General features: G+C 31.9%; 1 protein-coding gene across 3 annotated transcripts in view; it reads right to left on the bottom strand.

Annotated features, from left to right (window-relative positions):
* The window catches only part of TECRL (trans-2,3-enoyl-CoA reductase like), a 162,423-nt gene that overhangs the window by 111,042 nt on the left and 27,249 nt on the right, over positions 1-24,132 (bottom strand). For all 3 annotated transcript variants that reach the window (XR_014244013.1, XM_082390267.1, XM_082390268.1), the window contains exon 2: positions 2,800-2,851. Coding sequence is in view for 2 of the 3 variants with exons in the window: in XM_082390267.1 (XP_082246393.1) it covers positions 2,800-2,851 (52 nt within the window). In the remaining variant the exon portion in view is untranslated. The remainder of the gene's footprint in view (positions 1-2,799; positions 2,852-24,132) is intronic.

Genomic DNA, 24,132 nt, shown 5'->3' with positions numbered 1-24,132 from the left:
CAGTCAGAACACCTAAGAGAAGAAAGGATAGAGATAAATGACATGTAGGGAGAATTTTCCCCTCAGGAAACCTAGTCTTCTGATATATATATATATATTTTTTTTTTTTTTTCTTTACAAGATTAACAATTCCTATTATAACTCCAGGGCCTAAAAATAAACATCATCCAAAACATCTTAATAAAAAATGATTTGGTGTCAGAAAGTAAAGAAGTAACTGTAAAAACCTTACTGTTACAAAACTGTAGTTATAAAACAACTGTAGATATAAAACTACATATATAATATATATTTTTATTGTTAAAATAATTTATGAATTTGAATAAACTATTCAGTATTGGTCAATCTTAAAATATGCTAAAAACATGAAATATTAAGGCAATCAACACATAATTTTTTTTTACCATTATATATACAGTCACATATTGTTAGATTTAGCAATAATTTTTTATTTCCTTTCACCATTTGGCGAATGTATTAAGCATAATGTCCGATTTAATTCATTTCTAGATATTTCTCTGTAATGTGATACAGAAAAAAATGTTTTTGTGTTTCTGTACTTTGTAAAACCTGAAGACCAATACGTTTTTGAAATACACTATAATAAATACAAGATCTTCTGAATATTATTTTTCTTTAAGTGATGGGTATACTTTAAAGTAAAGATAATTTTGAAAAAGTAGAAAAAGTTACAATTTATTTAAAGCTGATAAAGTTTAGAACTGTGCTTCAAAAAGTGAATAAAATAATAGGGGTCAAGAAATCCTTAAGTCTTGATATAGGTATTAAAACTAACCATATTATCGTCATATTTTCAACTGTCCAGTTCTGAAACTGGATGTTACTAGGATTTTTCACAAGCTACTACACCTCACTTTCCTAATTACTAGAAAAGGCTGTAGACCACATAAATGTAGAACTGGCTCTAAAATTTTAAGTCACCGTATAATTATGTCTATATGTAGATACAAACTAACATAAAAAGAGTCATAATATCACACATCAAGGTGATTGCACATTCTTTCTAAACATACATTAGCTTTTGATTAACTTCCTTGTTTCCAGACAGTGATAGAAATAATATATTCTTACATTGTCATTATTAACTTACATGAAATAATTTTGTTGTATCTTTCGGCTTTATAGTAAAAAAGTCTTTTTCAAATGTCTTCGCACTTATTACTACAATCTAAACTTTCTGAAACCACTTTACTAGATAAAATTACTAAGTCTTTCAAAGGATGGAAATTCAATTGCTAGCTTAACAAAACAAATGCATTTAGAATGTAAATAAACTGGAAATACTTGTGGAAATAACCAGGGTAACATCTTTCACATATATTATGTACTAAGATACAAATTTTGAGTTTTCAATAATTTAGAAAATATTGGCATAAATATACAGAGAATTTAATTACTAAGCTAAAGGTTAGAGAATTAATCCCGACAGATCTCTGCACTTCTCTTGTTTTAGTCTTTTTTCTCTACTATAATGCACTTCTGGTTCTCTTCTGCATATCCAAATCCTACATGTCTTTATGGCAAAATATCAGAACTCACCTGCCTCAAGAATTTTAAACTGGCTAAGCATATTTCAAATAATTCTATTTTATCCTGTATCTGCTTTATGTTCCTATTAAAAATTCTAAATAGAGCTTTCTCCAAATATTTATAAATTTTATATACATTGACTACTTGGGTTTTATTTATATATATATATATATATAATCTTCTTCATGAGCAAGTTTTTGAAAGCTAAGATGTCTTCTATCTTCATTTGATTATTCATTATGCCTAGCATAATGTCATATACACAAAAAGTATTCAGTAAATAGTCTACATTTTTCCTGAAATAAAATAATGAAAATAATAAAACAGTTCTACCAATTTTACTCTCAAGCATTGCTAAACAATTTGATGTATTAAATTGTGAACTTTAACTATTTTCAGAAAAGAAATGTTGTTCAACTAAATCCAAAAGTATTGAAAATGCTCCTTAGCAAAATCCACAGACTGTACAACACCAAAAATGAAGCCTAATGTAAACTGTGGACTTTAGTTAATAATGATGTGTCAATGTAGGTTTGGGGGTGTGTAAAAATGTACTTCTCTGTATGTTTATGGTGGAGAATGCTGTACCCCTGTGGGGCAGGGGTATATGGGAACTCTGTATTTTCTGCATAATTTTTCTGTGAATCTAAAACTGCTCTAAAAATTTAGTTTCTTAAAAATTGTTACCTAATAATTATAGACATTATCACTATGTTAACAATTATAGCTAAACTAATTGAAATGTTGTAAAAATAAAAATTGAAATCTTATATAATTATTTCCCGATAAATAGTAATAGGAGATCTCTTAATGAGATCTCTTAAATTTAGCTATTAATAAAATTAAATAACAATTTAAATGCATTGTTTAAAGAATTCCTATGTGGAAGATATTTGACCAGTATAAATACTGAAGTAAAAATTTTGCTCTATATTTGCTTAAATGTAAAGAAATATCTTGTATTGATTAATGCTTTTCACATATAGGAAGTTTCTTGTTAGTATGAAAAAAGTTCAAATAAAAAACTGAAAGAGTGTTGAAGATTAAAATGTGAATTAGAAAGTTAGATATGAAAATGTTCACAATGAAGAAGTATTTAGCATAGTATTATTTCTGAGTTCCATGTAAAAATATGATTTCCACACACTCTTTCCATCATAATATTGAACTTATTCTTATAGGTAAATCTTAACCAGTTTGAGAAAAAAAAGACTGTAATATAAATTCAAAATTGTATATAACACTTACATGCTTTGTGAAATTTTTGTTTCACATCATGAATAGTAGATTTTTGTGTCACCTGAAAAAGAAAATAGAGAGAATTATAAGGAAAAAGGGTTCATTTGTTTGCTATATATTTGTTTAAGAAGAAAACATAATTTAATATATTTAAAATGTAAAATAAGTACAAAATAGCCTGCTTGTTTTCTTTAGCTCTTTAGGCACTACTGCTTTGACAACCTTGAACATTTTCATCAATATAGCTTTTCCAAAGTTTTATATTTGTATATAATAATAATAGTGTAATTATGTGAGTTCATCCAAATTTTTATCTCAAAATATATTTTTGAATTTTCTCTGCCCATAATATTCAATTTCTGGTTTCCAAATTGATGAGACTATCAATTAAAAGTATGAGTAAATGCAAAAAGAGAAAAAATATATAGTAAAAGAGTTTATCAGAGGAAGCCAGGAATATAAAATTGATTTACATGGACAAAAGAGGGAAATGTTTACTTCAAAATATTATAAGAAAAAAAAAAAATCCTATCTAAGCCCTGTCGTTAGTTATGTTTTTAAAACTTCCATCCAAAAATATAATAGGTCCATCAAAAATCTATGTTAGATACCTTTTTATTTTGGAATCTTTAAGTATATTATTGTTATTTGATCCTAATCTACTAAAATTACCTCTTTCTAATGTTAGAAAAGTGAATAAGGGAAAAATGTTTCTTCATCTAAATAGGAAAATTCATGAGGATAAGAGCTTTATCCAAACACCTCAAGCCATCACAGTAGTTTTTGACTTTCTGATTTTGTTCATATCAAACTTGCAAACTGAAATTCCCCTCTGCCTCTGATTCTTCACTGGCTTATGAAAAACCCAACAATCCTTCAAAGTCTACATCAAAGACGTTTTCATGATCATGCAAGTCAAATTTATTTCCTTTCTCTAAACATGTACAGAATATTGCATACATAATTTTATTTTTTGCTACACTAAAAATCTTCTTATGGCTATTTTGGAGGACAAAATGAAAAAAAAAGTGCATAAAGGGATGCCACTCCAGGCAGTTCTTATTTACATTATTATATTATATTTAATATTGTCTTATATATCAGAAGCATGATGATGAATACATTTCTTTTACTATATTCCACTCCTTCCCATAACCAAGTGTGTGATATACCATTCAGAATTTTTTTCTTATTTTTTCTATGTATATAGTTTACTAACAAGAAAGTTCTAAGATTTGGGCACTGAAAAATGATATTAATTTCCATTTATGTTATGCTTTAAATAACAAAAGAACCCTAAATTATTCTGTTACTATGAAATTTTAAATTGTTCATAGCACTGTCCTTTTCTGGAAGATGTTAGGAAATATTTGAAAAAGTTTTTAAAGAGGGTAATATAAATTTATTTGCTTGAACATGTCATATTTCATTTTAATTTTGATTATTGAATTTAATATTTGAATTATATTTTTAAAAGGGGATGATGTGTTTTAACAATGTTCATTGCTTTATCTCACTGTTACTTAATCATGAAGCACTATTATATGTTGTGTCCTCTGACAGGGATGACTAATATCCACGTGCTATCTCTAGAGTAACAAATACCGGTCCATCAGTCTTTTCAAGGGCCATCTAATTTTTAAAAAATAATAATTTTCATGATTAACAACTCCTCTGTTAGGATTTGCTATATGCTCAGCTTCCGCTTTATGAGGGCACGTAATCTTGTGTTTACGTGCTGGCGGTTCCAACAATCTGTCAGGTCCTTGAAAACAATGATCTGGTGTATTGCAGTTTGTGTTTCAACATGTAGCACAACATATAGCATATAAGGAAGTGTTAAGTCACTTTTGTTGAAGTCAAAAATAAAGCTGTGAATGCAGTCACATGAAAACAGAAGCTCCTTGATCTGATATGAAGTGTTTCACAAGTAGATTACTATGGAAAAGCTGTATGCTTTTTTCCCAAACCAGCATACATTAAATGACAATCTTCTAATTTACATATGCATATTTTTTTCTGAATTTACAAACTTTCAAGACTAAGATTATGTTCTCCTGAAAATACCTACATGTGGGAAGTGGGTTGTTACTAAAAGCTTTCTCACAAAGTTTTAAATTTATTTTTTATTTTTTTAAATTACATTGGACTTTCACTTGTTAAAATGTTGATTTTGCATAAATCTTTGAGAACTGACCTTTCTGGAGCAATTTTAGTCAAATACAGCACAAAAGAATATAATTAACCATTAAATGATTCAGACAGTGTTGCTCAATTAGCCACAAGACTATGCTTGATCAACTCTTTCAGTACTTTAGCTGTACTCAGAGCACAAAGAGAGGAAAAGATGATAATTAACAGAGCATATAGGACTTTCTGATTACTAAATTGATGACTCTGTAGCTTCATCAAGAAATTTATTCGTAATAACTTCTACTTTTTAGCCAGTTTTACCTCTTAAAAAGGACAAACTATCATTACAATAATGTGTTCACTTTTATAAATCACCATTAATTGTGCAGATGGAAGAAATAAGTATTCCGTCATCTGAAATCCTCATTAATGTTTCATTCTAATTAGAGGAAATTAATCTTAAAATGTTAAGTACACAAGGTAAATGATGTTTGAAACAGAAATTTACCTCTGAATTTCAACTGATCATAGTTGAATTTTGGGCCGTCATTACTTTATTCAACACTTAAGTTGATGGACTTAGAAAAAGCTTTTCACATTCAAGTGAAATTTAGGATTTGCTTGAATTTGCCCCCTGTGAAGATACTGCAGTATTTCACAAAAAACTTTTTTTTGCACTATTACTAATTTTTAAAACTATATTTTAGCCACTTTCTCAGGAACTCCTTAAAATGAACAGATACCTCCAGAATACTGTTTATCCTGCTTAGAGAAATGAACATTAAATGGTAAGGAAAAATAACAACTTGAAATTTGTTTGACAGAGTAATTGCAAAGTGCAAACCAAAAATTGTTAATGAACTTTGTAAAAAGATGTGTTTACTAAAGACACAGAGAGAATATATAGTATACATAAAACAAAAAGACACATAGAATATATAGTTGCATATACATTACTCAGAATGGACAGGAAGTTTTCTGAGTAAAAATATATTATTTTACTAGTGAATAACCTTCAGATTGTAACTAAGATACAAATAAGCAATCTATATGAAAACATTCTTATAAATTCCAAACATGTTTGGTATTTTATAGAATATCAAGAATTTTTGCTATGAATGAAATTGACATGATACTATAGATATGCAGAAATATCAGTTTTAATAAGGTTTAAACGTTTTAAATTTAACTGGATTTCTTTACTATTTAAGAAATTCGATAATTGTTTTTTAGCCTATCAATTTTATTTCTTTACATACTACACTGGATTATTTAAAATGAGTTTTTGTTATGTCAAAATAATATATGTACATATATACACATATTTTTCAATTTTTAGTATCATAACAAATGGTTCTTTATATGTTGCAATAATGCATTTGGTCAATTCATTTTTAATTCAAAAAGAAAATAAACATTAATAAATTCTTTAAAATTTTCACCATAGAAATTTTCAAAAATGTATTCTTCTGAAATAATATGCTTTTTTTAAAAAAAAAAAGACCCTTTATTATTATCCTCAAGTTTCATAACTGGAAAAACTCTATTTGTACATTGTTTTAATACAACATTACCCTGATGATATTGATTTAATTTAATTTATTTATTTATTTATCTAATTTTTAAAACATCTTTATTGGAGTATAGTTGCTTTACAATGTTGTGTTAGTTTCTTCTGTATAACAAAGTGAATCAGCTATATGTATACATATATCCCCATATCCCCTCCCTCTTGCATCTCCCTCCCACCCTCCCTATCCCACCCCTCTAAGTTGTCACAAAGCACTGAGCTGATCTCCCTGTGCTATGCAGCTGCTTCCCACTAGCTTGAATAATAAGCTTTTAAATAAATACTTTACTCCCCAGTAAATTATGTGTAAATATAAATTTTATTTAGGAGTATAGCCTAGATATTATTTATTTTCTTATTACATATACATATATCTCATATAAATATAATAAATATGAGTAGAGGGAAAATATGGTGAAAAATATGACTGAATATCTGATTTTATTGTATATAATTTTTGTATAGTTATTATATTATTTCAACATTGCAGACATAAATAAAATCTCAGTAACCACTCTAAAACTAATATTTAATTTTTATAATCCTTCAATAAAATTAAACGTCCTTTAGTGACTAGAATATTTATTTATAGTATTTATTGCAAAGCCATTTCATTTCTATTCAATATGAAAATGGTAGTCTTTATATATTATGTATTGAATAAATGGTTATTTCTATACACTTGTTTTCTGTCTTATGACTTGAAATTCTAACATATGGAAAATGTGAAAGAAAATTAAAAATTGCAACTAGAGATTGATACCCTATCAAAATAAAGAAAGAAAAAGAAATATGTTTTATTAAAGTAGAAAATAATTCTGGTTTTATAGAACACACAATTTTCCATGGTGAATAGTCTTTCTGGAATATTTTTTAGCATGTATGATTTATACCCTAGGCGAGAATATTTTAGGACTAGAGAGGATCATGAAGACCACAAATTAAAAGCATATATTTAAGAATAAAATAAAGCCTGGTGAAATTAATGTGTATGATTACTTCTTAGATGACTTTGATTATGCTTTCCTATTGCAGGTTTGTGAGGTCAAGAAAATAATCCTTGCATTCAGGAAAGTTTAGACTTAACATGATATTACTGAAATAAGGAAGCTCAAATCCTATTTAAATGAAGTGGTTTCTGTATAAATACTGAAGGACTATTTCCAATAAAATAGTATTACCTATGGGTAAACTAATAAGTAATCATTAAGAAAACAATCTGTTAAAAACAATATGATCAGTTTTACTTTTTCTCTTCCAACTGTATTCCTTTTATTTCTTTTTCTTCTCCGATTGTCGTGACTAGGACTTCCAAAACTATCTTAAATTATAGTGGCAAGAGTGGACATCCTTGTCTTGTTCCTGATCTTAGAGGAAATGCTTTCAGTTTTTCACCATTGAGAATGATGTTTGCTGTGGGTTTGTCTTATATAGCCTTTATTATGTTGACGTAGGTTTCCTTTATGTCCACTTTCTGGAGAGTTTTTATCATAAATTGGTGTTAAATTTTGTCAAAAGCTTTTTCTGCATCTATTGAGATGATCATATGGTTTTTATTCTTCAGTTTCTTAATATGGTGTATCACATTGATTGAGTTGCGTACACTGAAGAATCCTTGCATCCCTGGGATAAATCCCACTTGATCATGGTGTATGATCCTTTTAATGTGTTGTTGGATTCTGTTTGCTAGTATTTTGTTGAGGAATTTTGCATCTATATTCATCAGTGATATTGGTCTGTAATTTTCTTTTTTTGTAGTTCTTTGTATGGTTTTGGTATCAGGGTGATGGTGGCCTCATAGAATGAGTTTGGGAGTGTTCCTTCCTCTGCAATTTTTTGGAAGAGTTTGAGAAGGATGGGTGTCAGCTCTTCTCTAAATGTTTGATAGAATTCACCTGTGAAGCCATCTGGTCCTGGACTTTTTTTTGTTGGAAGATTTTAAATCACAGCTTCAATTTCATTATTGTGATTGGTCTGTTCATATTTTCTATTTCTTCCTGGTTCAGTCTTGGAAGGTTATACCTTTCTAAGTATTTGTCAATTTCTTCCAGGTTGTCCATTTTAATGGCATAGTGTTGCTTGTAGTAGTCTCTTATGATGCTTTGTATTTCTGTGGTGTCCGTTGTAATGTCTCCTTTTTCATTTCTAATTTTATTGATTTGAGTCCTCTCCCTCTTTTTCTTGATGAGTCTGGCTAAAGGTTTATCAATTTTGTTTATCTTCTCAAAGAACCAGCTTTATGTTTTATTGATCTTTCCTACTGTTTTCTTTGTTTCTATTTCATTTATTTCAGGTGTGATCTTTATGATTTCTTTCCTTCTACTAACTTTGGGTTTTGTTTGTTCTTCTTTCTCTAGTTCCTTTAGGTGTAAGGTTAGATTGTTTATTTGGGATTTTTCTTGTTTCTTGAGGTAGACTTGTATAGCTATAAACTTCCCTCTTAGAACTGCTTTTGCTGCCTCCCATAGGTTTTGGATCATCGTGTCTTCATTGTCATTTGTCTCTAGGTATTTTTTGATTTCCCGTTTGATTTATTCAGTGATCTCTTGGTTATTTAGTAACGTATTGTTTAGCCTCCATGTTTTTGTGTTTTTTACGTTTTTTCCCCTGTAATTGGTTTCTAATCTCAAAGTGTTGTGGTCAGAAAAGAGGCTTGATATGATTTCAATTTTTTTACATTTACCAAGGTTTGATTTGTGACCCAGGATGTAATCTATCCTGGAGAATGTTCCATGTGCACTTGAGAAGAAAGTGTAATCTGCTGTTTTTGGATGGAATATCCTATAAATATCTATCTGGTCTATTTTGTCTTTTAAAGCTTGGGTTTTCTTATTAATTTTTTGTCTGGATGATCTGTCCATTGGTGTAAGTGAGGTGTTAAAGTCCTTCACTATTATTGTGTTACTGTCGATTTCCTCTTTTATAGCTGTTCGTAGTTGCCTTATGTATTGAGGTGCTCCTATGATGGGTACATATATATTTATAATTGTTATATCTTCTTCTTGGATTGATCCCTTGATCATTATGTAGTGTCCTTTCTTGTTTCTGGATGACATGATACTATACATAGAGAATTCTAAAGATGCCACCAGAAAACTACTAGAGCTAATCAATGAATTTGGTAAAGTTGCAGGATACAAAATTAATGCACAGAAATCTCTTGCATTCTTATACTCTAATGATGAAAAATCTGAAAGAGAAATTAAGGAAACACTCCCATTTACCATTGCAACAAAAAGAATAAAATACCCAGGAATAAACCTACCTAAGGAGGTAAAAGACTTGTACTCAGAAAACTATAAGACACTGATGAAAGGAATCAAAGATGACACAAACAGATGGAGAGATATACCATTTTCTTGGATTGGAAGAATCAATATTGTGAAAATGACTATACTACCCAAAGCAATCTACAGATTCAATGCAATCCCTAGCAAATTACCAGTGGCAATCTTTACAAAACTAGAACAAAATATCTTAAAATTTGTATGGAGATACAAAAGACCCCAAATAGCCAAAGCAGTCTTGAGGGAAAAAAACGGAGCTGGCGGAATCAGACTCCCTGACTTCAAACTATACTACAATGCTACAGTAATCAAGACAATATGGTACTGGCACAGAAACAGAAATATAGATCAATGGAACAGGATAGGAAGCTCAGAGATAAACCCATGCACCTATGGTCAACTAATCTATGACAAAGGAGGCAAGGATATACAATGGAGAAAAGACAGTCTCTTCAATAAGTGGTGCTGGGAAAACTGGACAGCTACATGTAAAAGAATGAAATTAGAACACTCCCTAACACCATACACAAAAATAAACTCAAAATGGATTAAAGACCTAAATGTAAGACTGGACACTATACAATTCTTAGAGGAAAACATAGGAAGAACACTCTGACATAAATCACAGCAAGAGCTTTTTTGATCCACCTCCTAGAGTAATGGAAATAAAAACAAAAATAAACAAATGGGACCTAATAAAACTTAAAAGATCTTACAAAGCAAAGGCAACTGCAAACAAGATGAAAAGACAACCTTCAGAATGGGAGAAAATATTTGCAAATGAATCAATAAACAAAGGATTAATCTCCAAAATATATAATCAGCTCATGCAGCTCAATATTTAAAAAACAACCCAATCAAAAAATAGGCAGAAGACGTAAATAGACATTTCTCCAGAAAAGATATACAGATGGCCAAGAAGCACATGAAAAGCTGCTCAACATCACTAATTATTAGAGAAATGCAAATCAAAACTACAATGAGGTATCATCTCACACCAGTTAGAATGGGCATCGTCAGAAAATCTACAATAAACAAATGCTAGAGAGTGTGTGGAGAAAAGGGAACCGTCTTGCACTGTTGGTGGGAATGTAAATTGATAGAGCCACTATGGAGAACAGTATGGAGGTTCCTTCAAAAACTATAAATAGAATTACCATATGACCCAGCAATCCCACTACTGGGCATATACCCAGCGAAAACCATAATTCAAAAAGAGTCATGTACCACAATGTTCACTGAAGCATCATTTACAATAGCCAGGACATGGAAACAACTTAAATGCCCATCAACAGATGAATGGGTAAAGAAGATGTGGTACATATATACAATGGAATATTACTCAGCCATAAAAAGGAATGAAATTGGGTCATTTGTAGAGACGTGGGTGGATCTAGAGACTGTCATACAGAGTGACATATGTCAGAAAGGGAAAAACAAATATTGTATATTAACATATATATGTGGAACCTAGAAAAATGGTACAGATAAATCAGTTTGCAGGGCAGAAATAGAACACAAATGTATGGACACCAAGGGCGGAAAGCGGTGGGGGTGGTGGTGGTGGTGTGATGAATTGGGAGATTGGGATTGACATAGATACACTACTGTGTATAGAATAGATAACTAGTAAGAAAAAAATTGTATGCTTATTTAAACCGAAGTACAATTCTGACAAACTTTTTGATAGCAACAATAATTAAGTTCTGTAATATGTCAGCTTAAATATAATTCCCAAGACCCTTAGTTAACTTTAAAATCTATTATGAATGGTAAGTATAATTCTGGATATCTGGGTAATTTCTAAGTAATATAGGAGGCTCAAACATTGGTCATGAGGTGTAGTCTATATCTAGCTTTGCTTCTTATTTTTATATGTCATGAAGTAGGTAGATCTTTGTGTCAGTCAAATTGCCACTAAGAAGGTATAAAAGGTATGTGTGCAGTGGGGGTTATTTCATGTGTTCTTATAAACTCTTTTGGTTTGTGTGAAATTGTGATTTATATTAAGAAATATGTATTTTGTCTTCCTCTTGTTTCTGGCTCCTAAAACCCTTGGAACTTCCTAAGTGATGAGAGTAATGAGGTGTCTTTTGTTATGTTAAAAAGAAAAAAACAACAACAAAAAAAACCCTGTAGTGATCAAATGACAATCATATTCCTTTCCAAATAGTCACACATATTATTACATGAAAATTAACTATATGAAGAAAATAGTTAACAAATGAATGATATTCTACTACCTACTGATTAATCATTCAGCTTCATAATCATAGGGAAAAGACTTAATGTATCTATGCATAATCCAAATTAATTTATATTCATTTCTTTGAAAAAGGTGATTTTTCCATAAGTAAAAATATTCTACATCAATAATACTGTGCATCAAAATATAAATGCAGATAAAGGGGAAATAAAAAGTCCATGTGATATATCTTAAATCTAGTTTGAATTTTCTTAATTGCAGTCTGTAAAATGTTTCAGGGCCATATTTAAGTGATATAATTGCCTAATGATAATCAGAATAAAAAGTCTTGGAAGAAGTAAGGATTTATAGTCCATTGAAAAATTATTGCTTAAAACATAATTGGTTTCTATTTGTTGATTTGCAGTGACAATGACAAGAACATTTACCAAAGTTGCTTTGCTTTTAGTTGTAAATGGAAAAGGTGATGTTTATGAATACTTCAATTATAACTTATAAGTGCCATGAAATGTATTTTGAATAAAGGCTCAAATATAGTGAAAATAACAATGAAAGTGATAAGTAATAATGGGCTCAGTATTAGTAGTATCTATCAATCTGTGTTGTATATATGTACATATGTATATACTATTTATTAGTAATAAAAGTATACATTATTCTATACTATTGTGGTGACTGTAAAATTGGCCACAATATTTTGCAGATCCTCCCATCAAGAAGTAGAGTTTATTTCCCCGGACGTTATATTTAAGCTAGCCTTATGATTTGATTTAACCAAAAGCATGTGTTGAAAGTGAGGCTGTGCAAGTCATGAATCTAAGACTCGACAGGCCATGTATTTCTATTCTTTCTGCTAACACCCTCACATAAAGAAGCCTGAGTTAGCTTCCCCAATGATGACAGACACATGGCCCTGTTGCACCCTTTCCTAGAGCTCACTCCCAGATCAATCACCCAGCTACCTGGCAGCGGGCTTGAGCCCAGCAGACATCAGCAGATCTGCTGAACAACTATAAGCTAAATCACCAAATAACAGAATAATGAGATAAATAAGTGGCCTTTGTTTTAAGTTGCTAAGTTATTGCGTATTTTCTCTCAAGTGGTAAAGAACTATTAAAAACATTAATCATGTAAGGAGGACAAGGAAAAGAAATTTATCGCTCAATCATTTCATTGTACAGATTACAAACAAATTCAGAAGGGTGATGTTTACTTTTTAAATATGTGCATCAGGTTTGTAAATCACCTGCGATGTTAACTCTGTTGTGTAATTAATTTTTGGCTTTTTTCTACTGACGATGTTAAAGAGATATGTCAATTAACTTTAAAAAAATACATTCAAATGTCAAATTCTATATGCAAAAATGAAACTAACATGGTACCACTGTGAAATATGTCATATGTTTAGTTTTATAATAAATCTGAAACTATTCATGACTCCATAAATATTTAACCTTAATATTCAAGATACCTAGTATTTGCTTTTGAAAGATGCACAATGCAGTTAAACTGAATTTCAGCAGAAACCAAAACAACAAAAAACAAAAAAGAGTAACAAAAAATATAACCAAAATTTTATACTGCATAAGATCTTAAAACATGAGGTTGTTTTTTCCCTGGTGATTCAAGGAAATCCACAGTTTAAGATTCACAGTATCTCTTGGGAAAAGAGTTATTATGGGTGGCCAGTTTTCTAGAAATGTAGGATTTTAACTACCTCTTTATGCATCAAATATTTAAATCCATCCACTTTGAATAATTTTCTTCCTAAAATATATTATATTTATTGCCCTACCAAAAGAAGGATAATTTTAATGGTTCTTAGAAACTGTATATCTGTGGCGTATTAGTTATTTTAGCAAATATTTGTTCTATTCATCATTTCCACTTCTCTAGAAAGTGATGCTCGTTGTGTTGGACTTGGCTCTTTGGCTTGCTTTGTACAGTGGAATGTGGACAGATGAGGCAATGTCAACTTCAAGCCTTAGGTCCTAAAAGGCATTATGAGCTTTCACATAACCATCTGGGAGCTACTGAATTCTACCATGACAAGTACCTGTTCTGGAAGCTGGCTCTCATTTCTTAACTTTTCCCTTCATTCTCTTGCTACAGTGTCACTTCTCTTTTTTGCTTATAAACCAGGCATTCAATATTGTTTCAACTAAGTAAATCAGTGAGTAGAATTTGAATGAGAAATTGGGGCTCCATATATGATTAAAGTGAATGAAGTTTGGAATATGAATTTTGGAATAAATAACTTCATTGCAAAGAGTCTGCTTACTCTGGTAGATTTATAATTGCTCAAAATACTTGTTGTCCTTCCCAGGGCAGGCCTTCTAGAGGGAATAATTGGTATCTCTACCATGTTGAACTCAGCCCTGACACAGACTGACCAGTGAAATATGAGAGGAAAACAAATGTTTAATGTCCAAGCAGAAGCTTTACAAGCCAGAGTTTGGCTCACCAACTGCCATGGACTGAATGTTTGTGTGTCCCAAAATCCAAATGCTGAAATCCTAACCCACAATGTTATGTTATTAGGAGCTGGGGGTCTTTGGGAGGTAATTATGACATGAGGGTGGAGCTTTCATGATGGAGTTAGTGCCCTTATGAAAGAAACTCCAGAGAGCGTTTAGTCCTCTAAATAAAATAAGAGTATGACAGTCTGCAACCCAAAAGGGGATCCTAACCAGAACCTGACCATGCTGGCACCCTGATCTTGGACTTCGAGCCTCCAGAACTGAGAAGTAAATTTCTGTTGTTTAAAAGCCACCCCGTCTATGTCACTTTTTAGAGCAGTCGAAACTAAGATGCCTCCTCTCTGTTCACTCTACTTGGAAACTGACATGATAAGGACAATGACAAGAGCTGCTTCATCAACCTGGTTACAGAACAAAGAGCTCAGAGCACAGCCATAGCTCATCCACACTGGCATGCCACAAGTGAGAAGTAAACCTTTGTTATTGTCCATCATTGATTAGTTGGAGTCATTGCTTAATCTAGACTGAAGGTCACTCTTACTTGTTTTATAAAATAAATTTTACTTGTTCAAAAAGTCGTGGGACTTTTTTTAGATAACTAGATTAAACCTATTGATGTGGAAGGACTCCATATCTTATAACCTTGGTAGGTAGATTTAAAATGGCTTCCAAAACATCAGCGATCACTTCAAATTTTGAAGTGATGGTCATAAACTTCTTTTTAGCTACTTCAAGATTTATGTTACAGTTTTTAAGATGTGGAGAACGTGAAATGAGTTTCAAGCAAAAATAATTAGGGAGAAAAACCAACTTTAGAAAGTTTATATTATTAATTAATTGTTTGACATCAAACCACAGAGGTAGATGCTACAATTATTTCTGCATCACTGGCTCACTGCCCTCATAAATGCTACTACAGAGTGCCAGCCACTGAAAGTGATAGCATTACTTTTCACATTTCACTGTGTATTGCATGTTCATGGACAAATTCATCAACAGTTAAACAAATTCTGAGTATATTTCATCTTAGAACAATGAAAAATTTATTATTTAATTAATATGCCTGAAAATCTAAAAAATGTTTGATGATTAAATGAGCCATGAAGCTTCAATACCTTCATTACATCATTTTACATTGCATCCTGGGTAAAAATAAGACATGCTTTATCTGTAAAGCTGATCTAATGCATTCTCATGACTTTGAATGCCATATATTTTCATACCCTCAGGTGTATATCTCCAGCACTAACTTGTTTTCATAGCTGCAAACGTATATATACAACTGGATATTTAATACATTTACATGGATATCTGACAGTGATCACAAATTTAAACATCCAGAACTGAATGCTATGTGGGTTAAGCCAAGAACTGTTTCTATTCTATTAATGACACCAATATTCAAAGAGTTTTTCAAACTAGAATCTTTTTTATAAACCATGAATTTTCAACTTCATTATCTGAGAAATTTCAGAGTTCTATTGATCCAACCTCCTATATTTAGAATCATCCCCCTTCTGCTGCCTATTTTATTCAATATCTCCTACTAGAAATACACTAAGTACTCATTAAACATTCACTGAAGAAATTAATATCCAGTGAATAGGTGGAGTATCTAATATAGTCAATTTATTGAATTATCTTCTTTGTATAATAAGATATTTTATTAACCCACTTTACAGTTTTCTGTACCTGTTTATTAAAATATTTTATTTAAAATTTGTTTCAGGTTTATTGAGGTAAAATTAAAAATTAAATGATAAGATACTTAAAATGTACAACACGATGACCTGATATACGTATACATTATTAAAGAACTCCCCCAGTGAGTTAATTAACACATCCATCACCATACATATTTACTTTTTTGGTTTTGGTGAGAACATTTAAGTTGTACTCTCAGCAAATTTCAACTATACGATACAGTAGTGTCAGCTATAGTCATCATGTTATACAATAGATCCTCTGGCCTTATTCATCTTATAACTGAAATTTCATACCCTTTTAACAACCTCTCTTTATTTCCTCCAACCCCCAGCCAACAGCAATCACTTTTCTACTCTCTGATTCTATGAGTTTAACTTAAAATCAAAATCCACATATAAGTGATACCATGCAGTATTTATTTTTCTCTGTCTGACATTTCTCTTACCATAATGCCCTTTAGTTTCATTCATATTGTTGCAAATGACAGAATTTCCTTCTTTTTAAAGGCTGACTAATATTTCATTGAATATATATACAATGAATATATATATATACACAATATATATACATATTTTCTTTATCCATTCATCTGTAGATAGACACTTAGGTTATTTCCATAATACTGGAAATAATACTTTGTAAATAATACTGCTTTTGTAAATAATACTTGGCTTTTGTAAATAATACTGCTATAATCATGGGAGTACAGATATCTCTGAGATAATGATTTCACTTCCATTGGATATATACACAAAAGTTCAATTATTGGATTATATGGTAGTTCTATTTTCGATTTCTTGAGGAATATCCATACTGTTTTCCATAGTGTCTGTGCCAATTTGCATTCCCACCAACTAGTGCACAGGGGTTCCCTTTTCTTCACATCCTGGCCAACACATATTATCTCTTGTAGTTTTGATGATAGCCATTGTAACAGGTTTGAGGTGATATGGTGGTTTTGATTTTCATTTTCCTGATGACTAGTGATATTGAAAATCTTTTCATGTACCTGTTGGCCATCTGTATGTCTTTGGAAAAAATCTCTATTTAGATCCTTTGTTTATTTTAAAGTTGGGTTATCTATTCTTTTGCTATTGAGGTATATGAATTCCTTATATATTTTGGATATTAATCCCTTGTTGGATATATGGTTTGCAAATTTTTCTCCCATTTCATAGGTTGTCTTTACATTTTATTGATGGTTTTCTTTACCATGAAGAAGCTTTTTAGTTTGAGTAGTCCTGCCTTACTGTAATCCTACAGTTTTAAATGGAAGAGGAAACATTACATATATATATGTATATATATACATATATATATGTATAACTGTTTTTCCTCTCTCTCTTTCTCTTTGTTATATTTTTCTAATGATGAAAGGATCACTAATATTGAAATGACAAAATCATGAACCTCATCTTTAATTCAAGTTTCATTGAATGCACCTGTCAGAATAGTTTAGGTTGTGTGGCAAAACTCATTGGTTTGAAACAATATATGCTATGTTTTCACATGCACTACATGTATATCACAGGTTGACTGATGCAACTACTCTGCATTTTCCTTAGTCTAGGATCTATATTGACATAACAGACAACATATGGAACATTGCTTGTTTCCAAGGCAAAAGTTAGGGAGAAAAATGGTAGTGAAATTAGATTAGGTTTTTAAAGCTTCCCTCAGGAAATAAATACATGTCTTTCACTCCCATTTCACAGAACAAAATCCGTTACTTCGAAGAGGTAGGCAAGTTTAATTCTACCACGTTTCTGTGTGAGAACAAGAAAAAATCTTAATAAACAATACTAATATTTACCAGAGTTTAATATTTACCTTCTGATCAACTAGTTGGTCCCCTATCCTTTACTCATGAGTATCCTTTACTCACCCCTATCATTTACTCAAAATACAACACCATGTCCTCACAGAAGCAATGAAAAATTATTTTCAATTATGGTATCAATCTCAATGTCCAAGATGTCTGAATGAGGTGAGGTATTATATACTTATGCAACTCAGAGACCTATGAACTAAAAGACAAGGTATCTGCTCTCCAAGAGCCCACTTCCTACCCATGGATGTTGAGAAACCAAAAATGCTTTTAATGCTTCTAAAGTCAGTGTCCAAAATGATTAAAATTTTATTATCTAGAATATTCTAGAATATTCCATAAAACCAGGCACTATTTCCATTGTTTCTCTGTGTGTCTTAAGTAAGAATACACAATGCATGTTATTTTACTCTCATGATAGATAGATATAGGTATATAGATATAATGTTACATATATATTTCAAACATTATTTTATACATGCTAGATAGAGAGAGAGGGAGAGAGAGAGAGAGAGAAGAGAGGGAGGGAAGAGAGAAGAGAGGGAGGCCAGATAATTTAGTTTTTTTCAGGTTGGGGAGACAGAATAGAAATATAATTCATTTTCCCTGCTTTACATAAGACATAGGCTTTCCGTCATTGACCAAGAAAGACATTAGTTTCCTAGGCACATGACAGAAATAAAATATAGTCAGCTCATCAGCTATTAAATAAATAGAAGATCAACTATTTTGTTACATGAATTACAAAGTTACCTCTATCACCAGTGTGATCTTATATATAGTGTCCATAAAATCATGATAGCAAATAATAATCAATATTCCTTCCCCACTGCATATGTCAGGCAGTTTAGTCTCTGTTCCTCATGGTCCAGAAGTGGTAGCTATTAGGCACGATAACATTATCGTTCTCTTCATTGTTGTACAGTTAACATTTTTTTGAAACTTTTATCAGTTTCTTTTGAAACTAGAAAAATTAGTCTTCAGTAGTTATGCAGGGCATAGGCTTCTAGAGTACACTCATCTCACAGGCTTAAATGTAGAAAAGGCAAGCACAGAATTTGTAGTCCCAATTGACAGTTTTAAATGTAAAATGTTTTCATTAAATACACCACAACACAAGAATAAGAAGTATTTTACAGGTAAGGAATTCTACCTCTGGACATATGTTTTCTGGCTTCTGTAAATTGAACAGACTCTAGGTGACAAAGTGATAATGCAATAACAAAACTATTTCACCTGCAATAACAAATGCCAAATTCTATTTCACCTGGCAATATTGTGGAAACTCTGTGGGCTGTAACTACATCTGATAGAAATAGTATATTTTTAGTGTATATAGTATATTTACTCTGTTTTGCTACATATACTGTGGGTGTTCAGTGAAGAATCATGTAGAGTGTAGATCAGTCCGTATGTTAGAGATGATGGTAATTTAAACTAGGATGGGTACAGTTCAGTAAGGAGATATATTGTGTATGGAATGAAGTGATTTACTGATTGATTGCATGTAGTAAAAACAGGGAGAGATTCTAGAGAGTCAGCAGCTTGATAAACTGGCTAAGGTGAGACTTTCTCCATCAGTTCATTAAAGAATTATATTCATAGGTGAATTCTCTATTGATGGGGACACTTTGATCATGTTGCAATCACTTGCTGATTGTTGGCCTCTTTAACCTCCAAATGAATAACTTTGAGGCAATGAGCAGATATGGAAAAATTACACATTCCATCACATACACATTATGCATCATTTTAGTGATGAGTAGTATGTGTAAATAGAAGAGCCATAATCAGGTAAAGGGGAAATGGGTGTGTTTCTGTACAACAGCAAAGCTAACCTTTGAGTCCAGATTTTTTCTATTATAATACAGAATAGCCTCAATATCAGTTAACTAGAAAATTAGGTATTTTAGCCAAATTGTACTTACATACTTAAACTATGACATGGAGCATTAAGTTATTGAATTCTATTATCAACAAAGACCTAGGAAGACATTATGTCTATACAATGCCAGAAATGCCAATTGAAAAGTAAAAGCAAATGAGTAAATTTATGGATCTATTTATTTATAATTACAAAAAAACCTATTTGATTTCTTTCTTCCCAGTTTGAAATAAAGCCAGTTTTATTTTAGCAATCAACACCTCAGGGTTTGTGGCTATACTTGCTGTTTGTGTTCTTATCATGTCAAGAGTTAAAAGAATTCTACATAAAATAGCTCTTTAGATAAAAGTAGTTTCTCAGGGATTTTAGAGTGAGAGCTTTTTGAAACTTTTCTATCTATAAAAAAGTAGTAACAGCACATTAAAAAGATCATACACCATGATCAAGCGGGGTTTATTCCGGGAATGCAAGGATTCTTCAATATACGCAAATCAATCAATGTGATACATCATATTAACAAATTGAAGGAGAAAAACCATATGATCATCTCAACAGATGCAGAGAAAGCTTTCGACAAAATTCAACACCCATTTATGATAAAATCCCTGCAGAAAGTAGGCATAGAGGGAACTTTCCTCAACATAATAAAGGCCATATATGACAAACCCACAGACAACATTGTCCTCAATGGTGAAAAGCTGAAACCATTTCCACTAAGATCAGGAACAAGACAAGGTTGCCCACTCTCACCACTATTATTCAACATAGTTTTGGAAGTGTTAGCCACAGCAATCAGAGAAGAAAAAGAAATAAAAGGAATCCAAATAGGAAAAGAAGAAGTAAAGCTGTAACTGTTTGCAGATGACATGATACTATACATAGAGAACCCTAAAGATGCTACCAGAAAACTCCTAGAGCTAATCAATGAATTTGGTAAAGTAGCAGGATACAAAATTAATGCACAGAAATCTCTTGCATTCCTATACACTAACGATGAAAAATCTGAAAGTGAAATTAAGAAAACACTCCCATTTACCATTGCAACAGAAAGAATAAAATATCTAGGAATAAACCTACCTAAGGAGACAAAAGACCTGTATGCAGAAAATTATAAGACACTGATGAAAGAAATTATAGATGATAAAAATAGATGGAGAGATATACCATGTTCTTGGATTGGAAGAATCAACATTGTGAAAATGACTCTACTACCCAAAACAATCTACAGATTCAATGCAATCCCTATCAAACTACCACTGGCATTTTTCACAGAACTAGAACAAAAAATTTCACAATTTGTATGGAAACACAAAAGACCCCGAATAGCCAAAGCAATCTTGAGAACAAAAAATGGAGCTGGAGGAATCAGGCTCCCTGACTTCAGACTATATTACAAAGCTACAGTAATCAAGACAGTTTGGTACTGGCACAAAAACAGAAACATAGATCAATGGAACAGGATAGAAAGCCCAGAGATAAACCAATGCACATATGGTCACCTTATCTTTGATAAAGGAGGCAAGCATATACAGTGGAGAAAAGACAGCCTCTTCAATAAGTGGTGCTGGGAAAACTGGACAGGTACATGTAAAAGTATGAAATTAGAACACTCCCTGACACCATACACAAAAATAAACTCAAAATGGACTAAAAACCTAAGTGTAAGGCCAGACACTATCAAACTCTTAGAGGAAAACATAGGCAGAGCACTGTATGACATAAATCACAGCAAGATCCTTTCTGACCCACCTCCTAGAGAAATGGAAATAAAAATAAACAAATGGGACCTAATGAAACTTAAAAACTTTTGCACAGCAAAGGAAACCATAAACAAAACAAAAGACAACCCTCAGAATGGGAGAAAATATTTGCAAATGAAGCAACTGACAAAGGATTAATCTCCAAGATTTACAAGCAGCTCATGCAGCTCAATAGCAAAAAAACAAACAACCCAATCCAAAAATGGGCAGAAGACCTAAACAGACATTTCTCCAAAGAAGATATTCAGATTGCCAACAGACACATGAAAGAATGCTCAACATCATTAATCATTAGAGAAATGCAAATCAAAACTACAGTGAGATATCATCTCACACCGGTCAGAATGGCCATCATCAAAAAATCTAGAAACAATAAATGCTGGAGAGGGTGTGGAGAAAAGGGAACACTCTTGCACTGTTGGTGGGAATGTAAATTGATACAGCCACTATGGAGTACAGTATGGAGGTTCCTTAAAAAACTAAAAATAGAACTACCATACGACCCAGCAATCCCACTACTGGGCATATACCCTGAGAAAACCATAATTCAAAAAGAGTCATGTACCAAAATGTTCATTGCAGCTCTATTTACAATAGCCAGGACATGGAAGCAACCTAAGTGTCCATCATCGGGTGAATGGATAAAGAAAATGTGGCACATATATACAATGGAATATTACTCAGCCATAAAAAGAAATGAAATGGAGGTATTTGTAATGAGGTGGATGGAGTTAGAGTCTGTCATACAGAGTGAAGTAAGTCAGAAAGAGAAAAACAAATACAGTATGCTAACACATATATATGGAATATAAGGAAAAAATTTTAAAAAGGTCATGAAGAACCTAGTGGCAAGATGGGAATAAAGACACAGACCTACTAGAGAATGGACTTGAGGATATGGGGAGGGGGAGGGGTAAGATGTGACAGGGTGAGAGAGTGTCATGGACATATATACACTACCAAATGTAAAATAGATAGCTAGTGGGAAGCAGCCGCATAGCACAGGAAGATCAGCTCGGTGCTTTGTGACCACCTAGAGGGGTGGGATGGGGAGGGTGGGAGAGAGGGAGATGGAAGAGGGAAGAGATATGGGAACATATGTATATGTATAACTGATTCACTTTGTTTTAAAGCAGAAACTAACACACCATTGTAAAGCAATTATACTCCAATAAAGATGTTAAAAAAAAAAAAGTAGTAGCCTATATCTGAATGATGGCCTCAGGATTCTATGTTAAAGTTGCAATTAAATTAAATTCAGACTATTACAGAATTTTATTAAATAAAGTTTATGAGAAGCAGATAATAAATATATATTTAATGGCACACAGATTAGTATTGACAACTAAAGGGCTCAGTTAGGCAGTAATTCATCAAATGTCTTGCAAAAAGAAATTACTAACTACATCACATTTTGATTTTTTTTTAAAAAATCAAATAACCAATAATTACAATTCAGAGACACCCAACATGAAGTAATATTACATGGTTATTTGGGAGGCAGTAAAAATGTGTAATGAGAAAACTTAAACTACAATAAGAAAAAAAGGAGAGGTAATAATTAATTCAGTCTTTTTACAATATGATGTTAGAATGATGAGTTTATAAAAAGGCAGAAGTACAGCATTCCTTGGTTTAAGAGTAAGATCAATTCTGAAATAAAATATATGTTAGCTAGATGTAGTAGGCAGTTCAAAATAAATCTGTCTAAAAGAGAACTAACTTCTCATAGAAAAATAAATCTGTGTGACATTCATAGGCTTTATGTGGTGACAGACTGGTGGGCTCAGGTTACTTAGTTGAATCCCAGTAGATCAACAGGGATTGAAAATTATTTAATGACTGTCAGTTTAAAAATTCACTAATAAAATATAGTATACTAATGGTATGGAGCCTGAAAAGTGTGCACATTTGAAATTCTTAAGTAGGTAGGGAGTTCATCTTTGCCTTCCTTCCTAAATTCTCCAGAGGTGTGCTTATAGCAATATGCTTTCAGTTAAAGCCTGAAAGGCCGAGGATGTAAGGCATTTAGAGGAGATAATTTCTACTTTAGGAGATTGCCCTTTACTGTTTGAGCCATCCCCAGGATGATCCTTCAGTGTGCTGGGACTCCTTGTAACTGGAAGAGATTTCTAAAGCCGCTTTCTTCAATAGAAGAAAAAAAAATCATCCATTTGTGCTCAGCACCTTGTTCTTACCTCTAGCTTAGCTTAGGTTATATTATCTTGTGTTGAACTATTTACATGTAATTATCCATTACAATATGGTGAACATTGGAAGAGGAGGGAACAGATTTTTTGTGGTTTGGATTTGTTTCTATGCTGATGTTCCTAGTGTCTATTAAAGGGCCTACCAACTGGAAGGCTGGTTTCTTCAACGTATATGAAGAAAAACAGGGAAGAAGGAAAAGTAGGAAGGAGGGGAGGAGAGAAATGGAAGGCAGGAGCTGTTCTAGGATTATGCCCCTGCAAGATATTCTTGTAGGT

Source organism: Balaenoptera borealis (genome assembly GCF_965194805.1).
Source record: "Balaenoptera borealis genome assembly, chromosome: 4".
Classification (NCBI taxonomy): Eukaryota; Metazoa; Chordata; class Mammalia; order Artiodactyla; family Balaenopteridae; genus Balaenoptera; species Balaenoptera borealis.
Note: the sequence above shows the minus strand (reverse complement) of the source record. Positions and strands in the feature narration are given on the sequence as shown.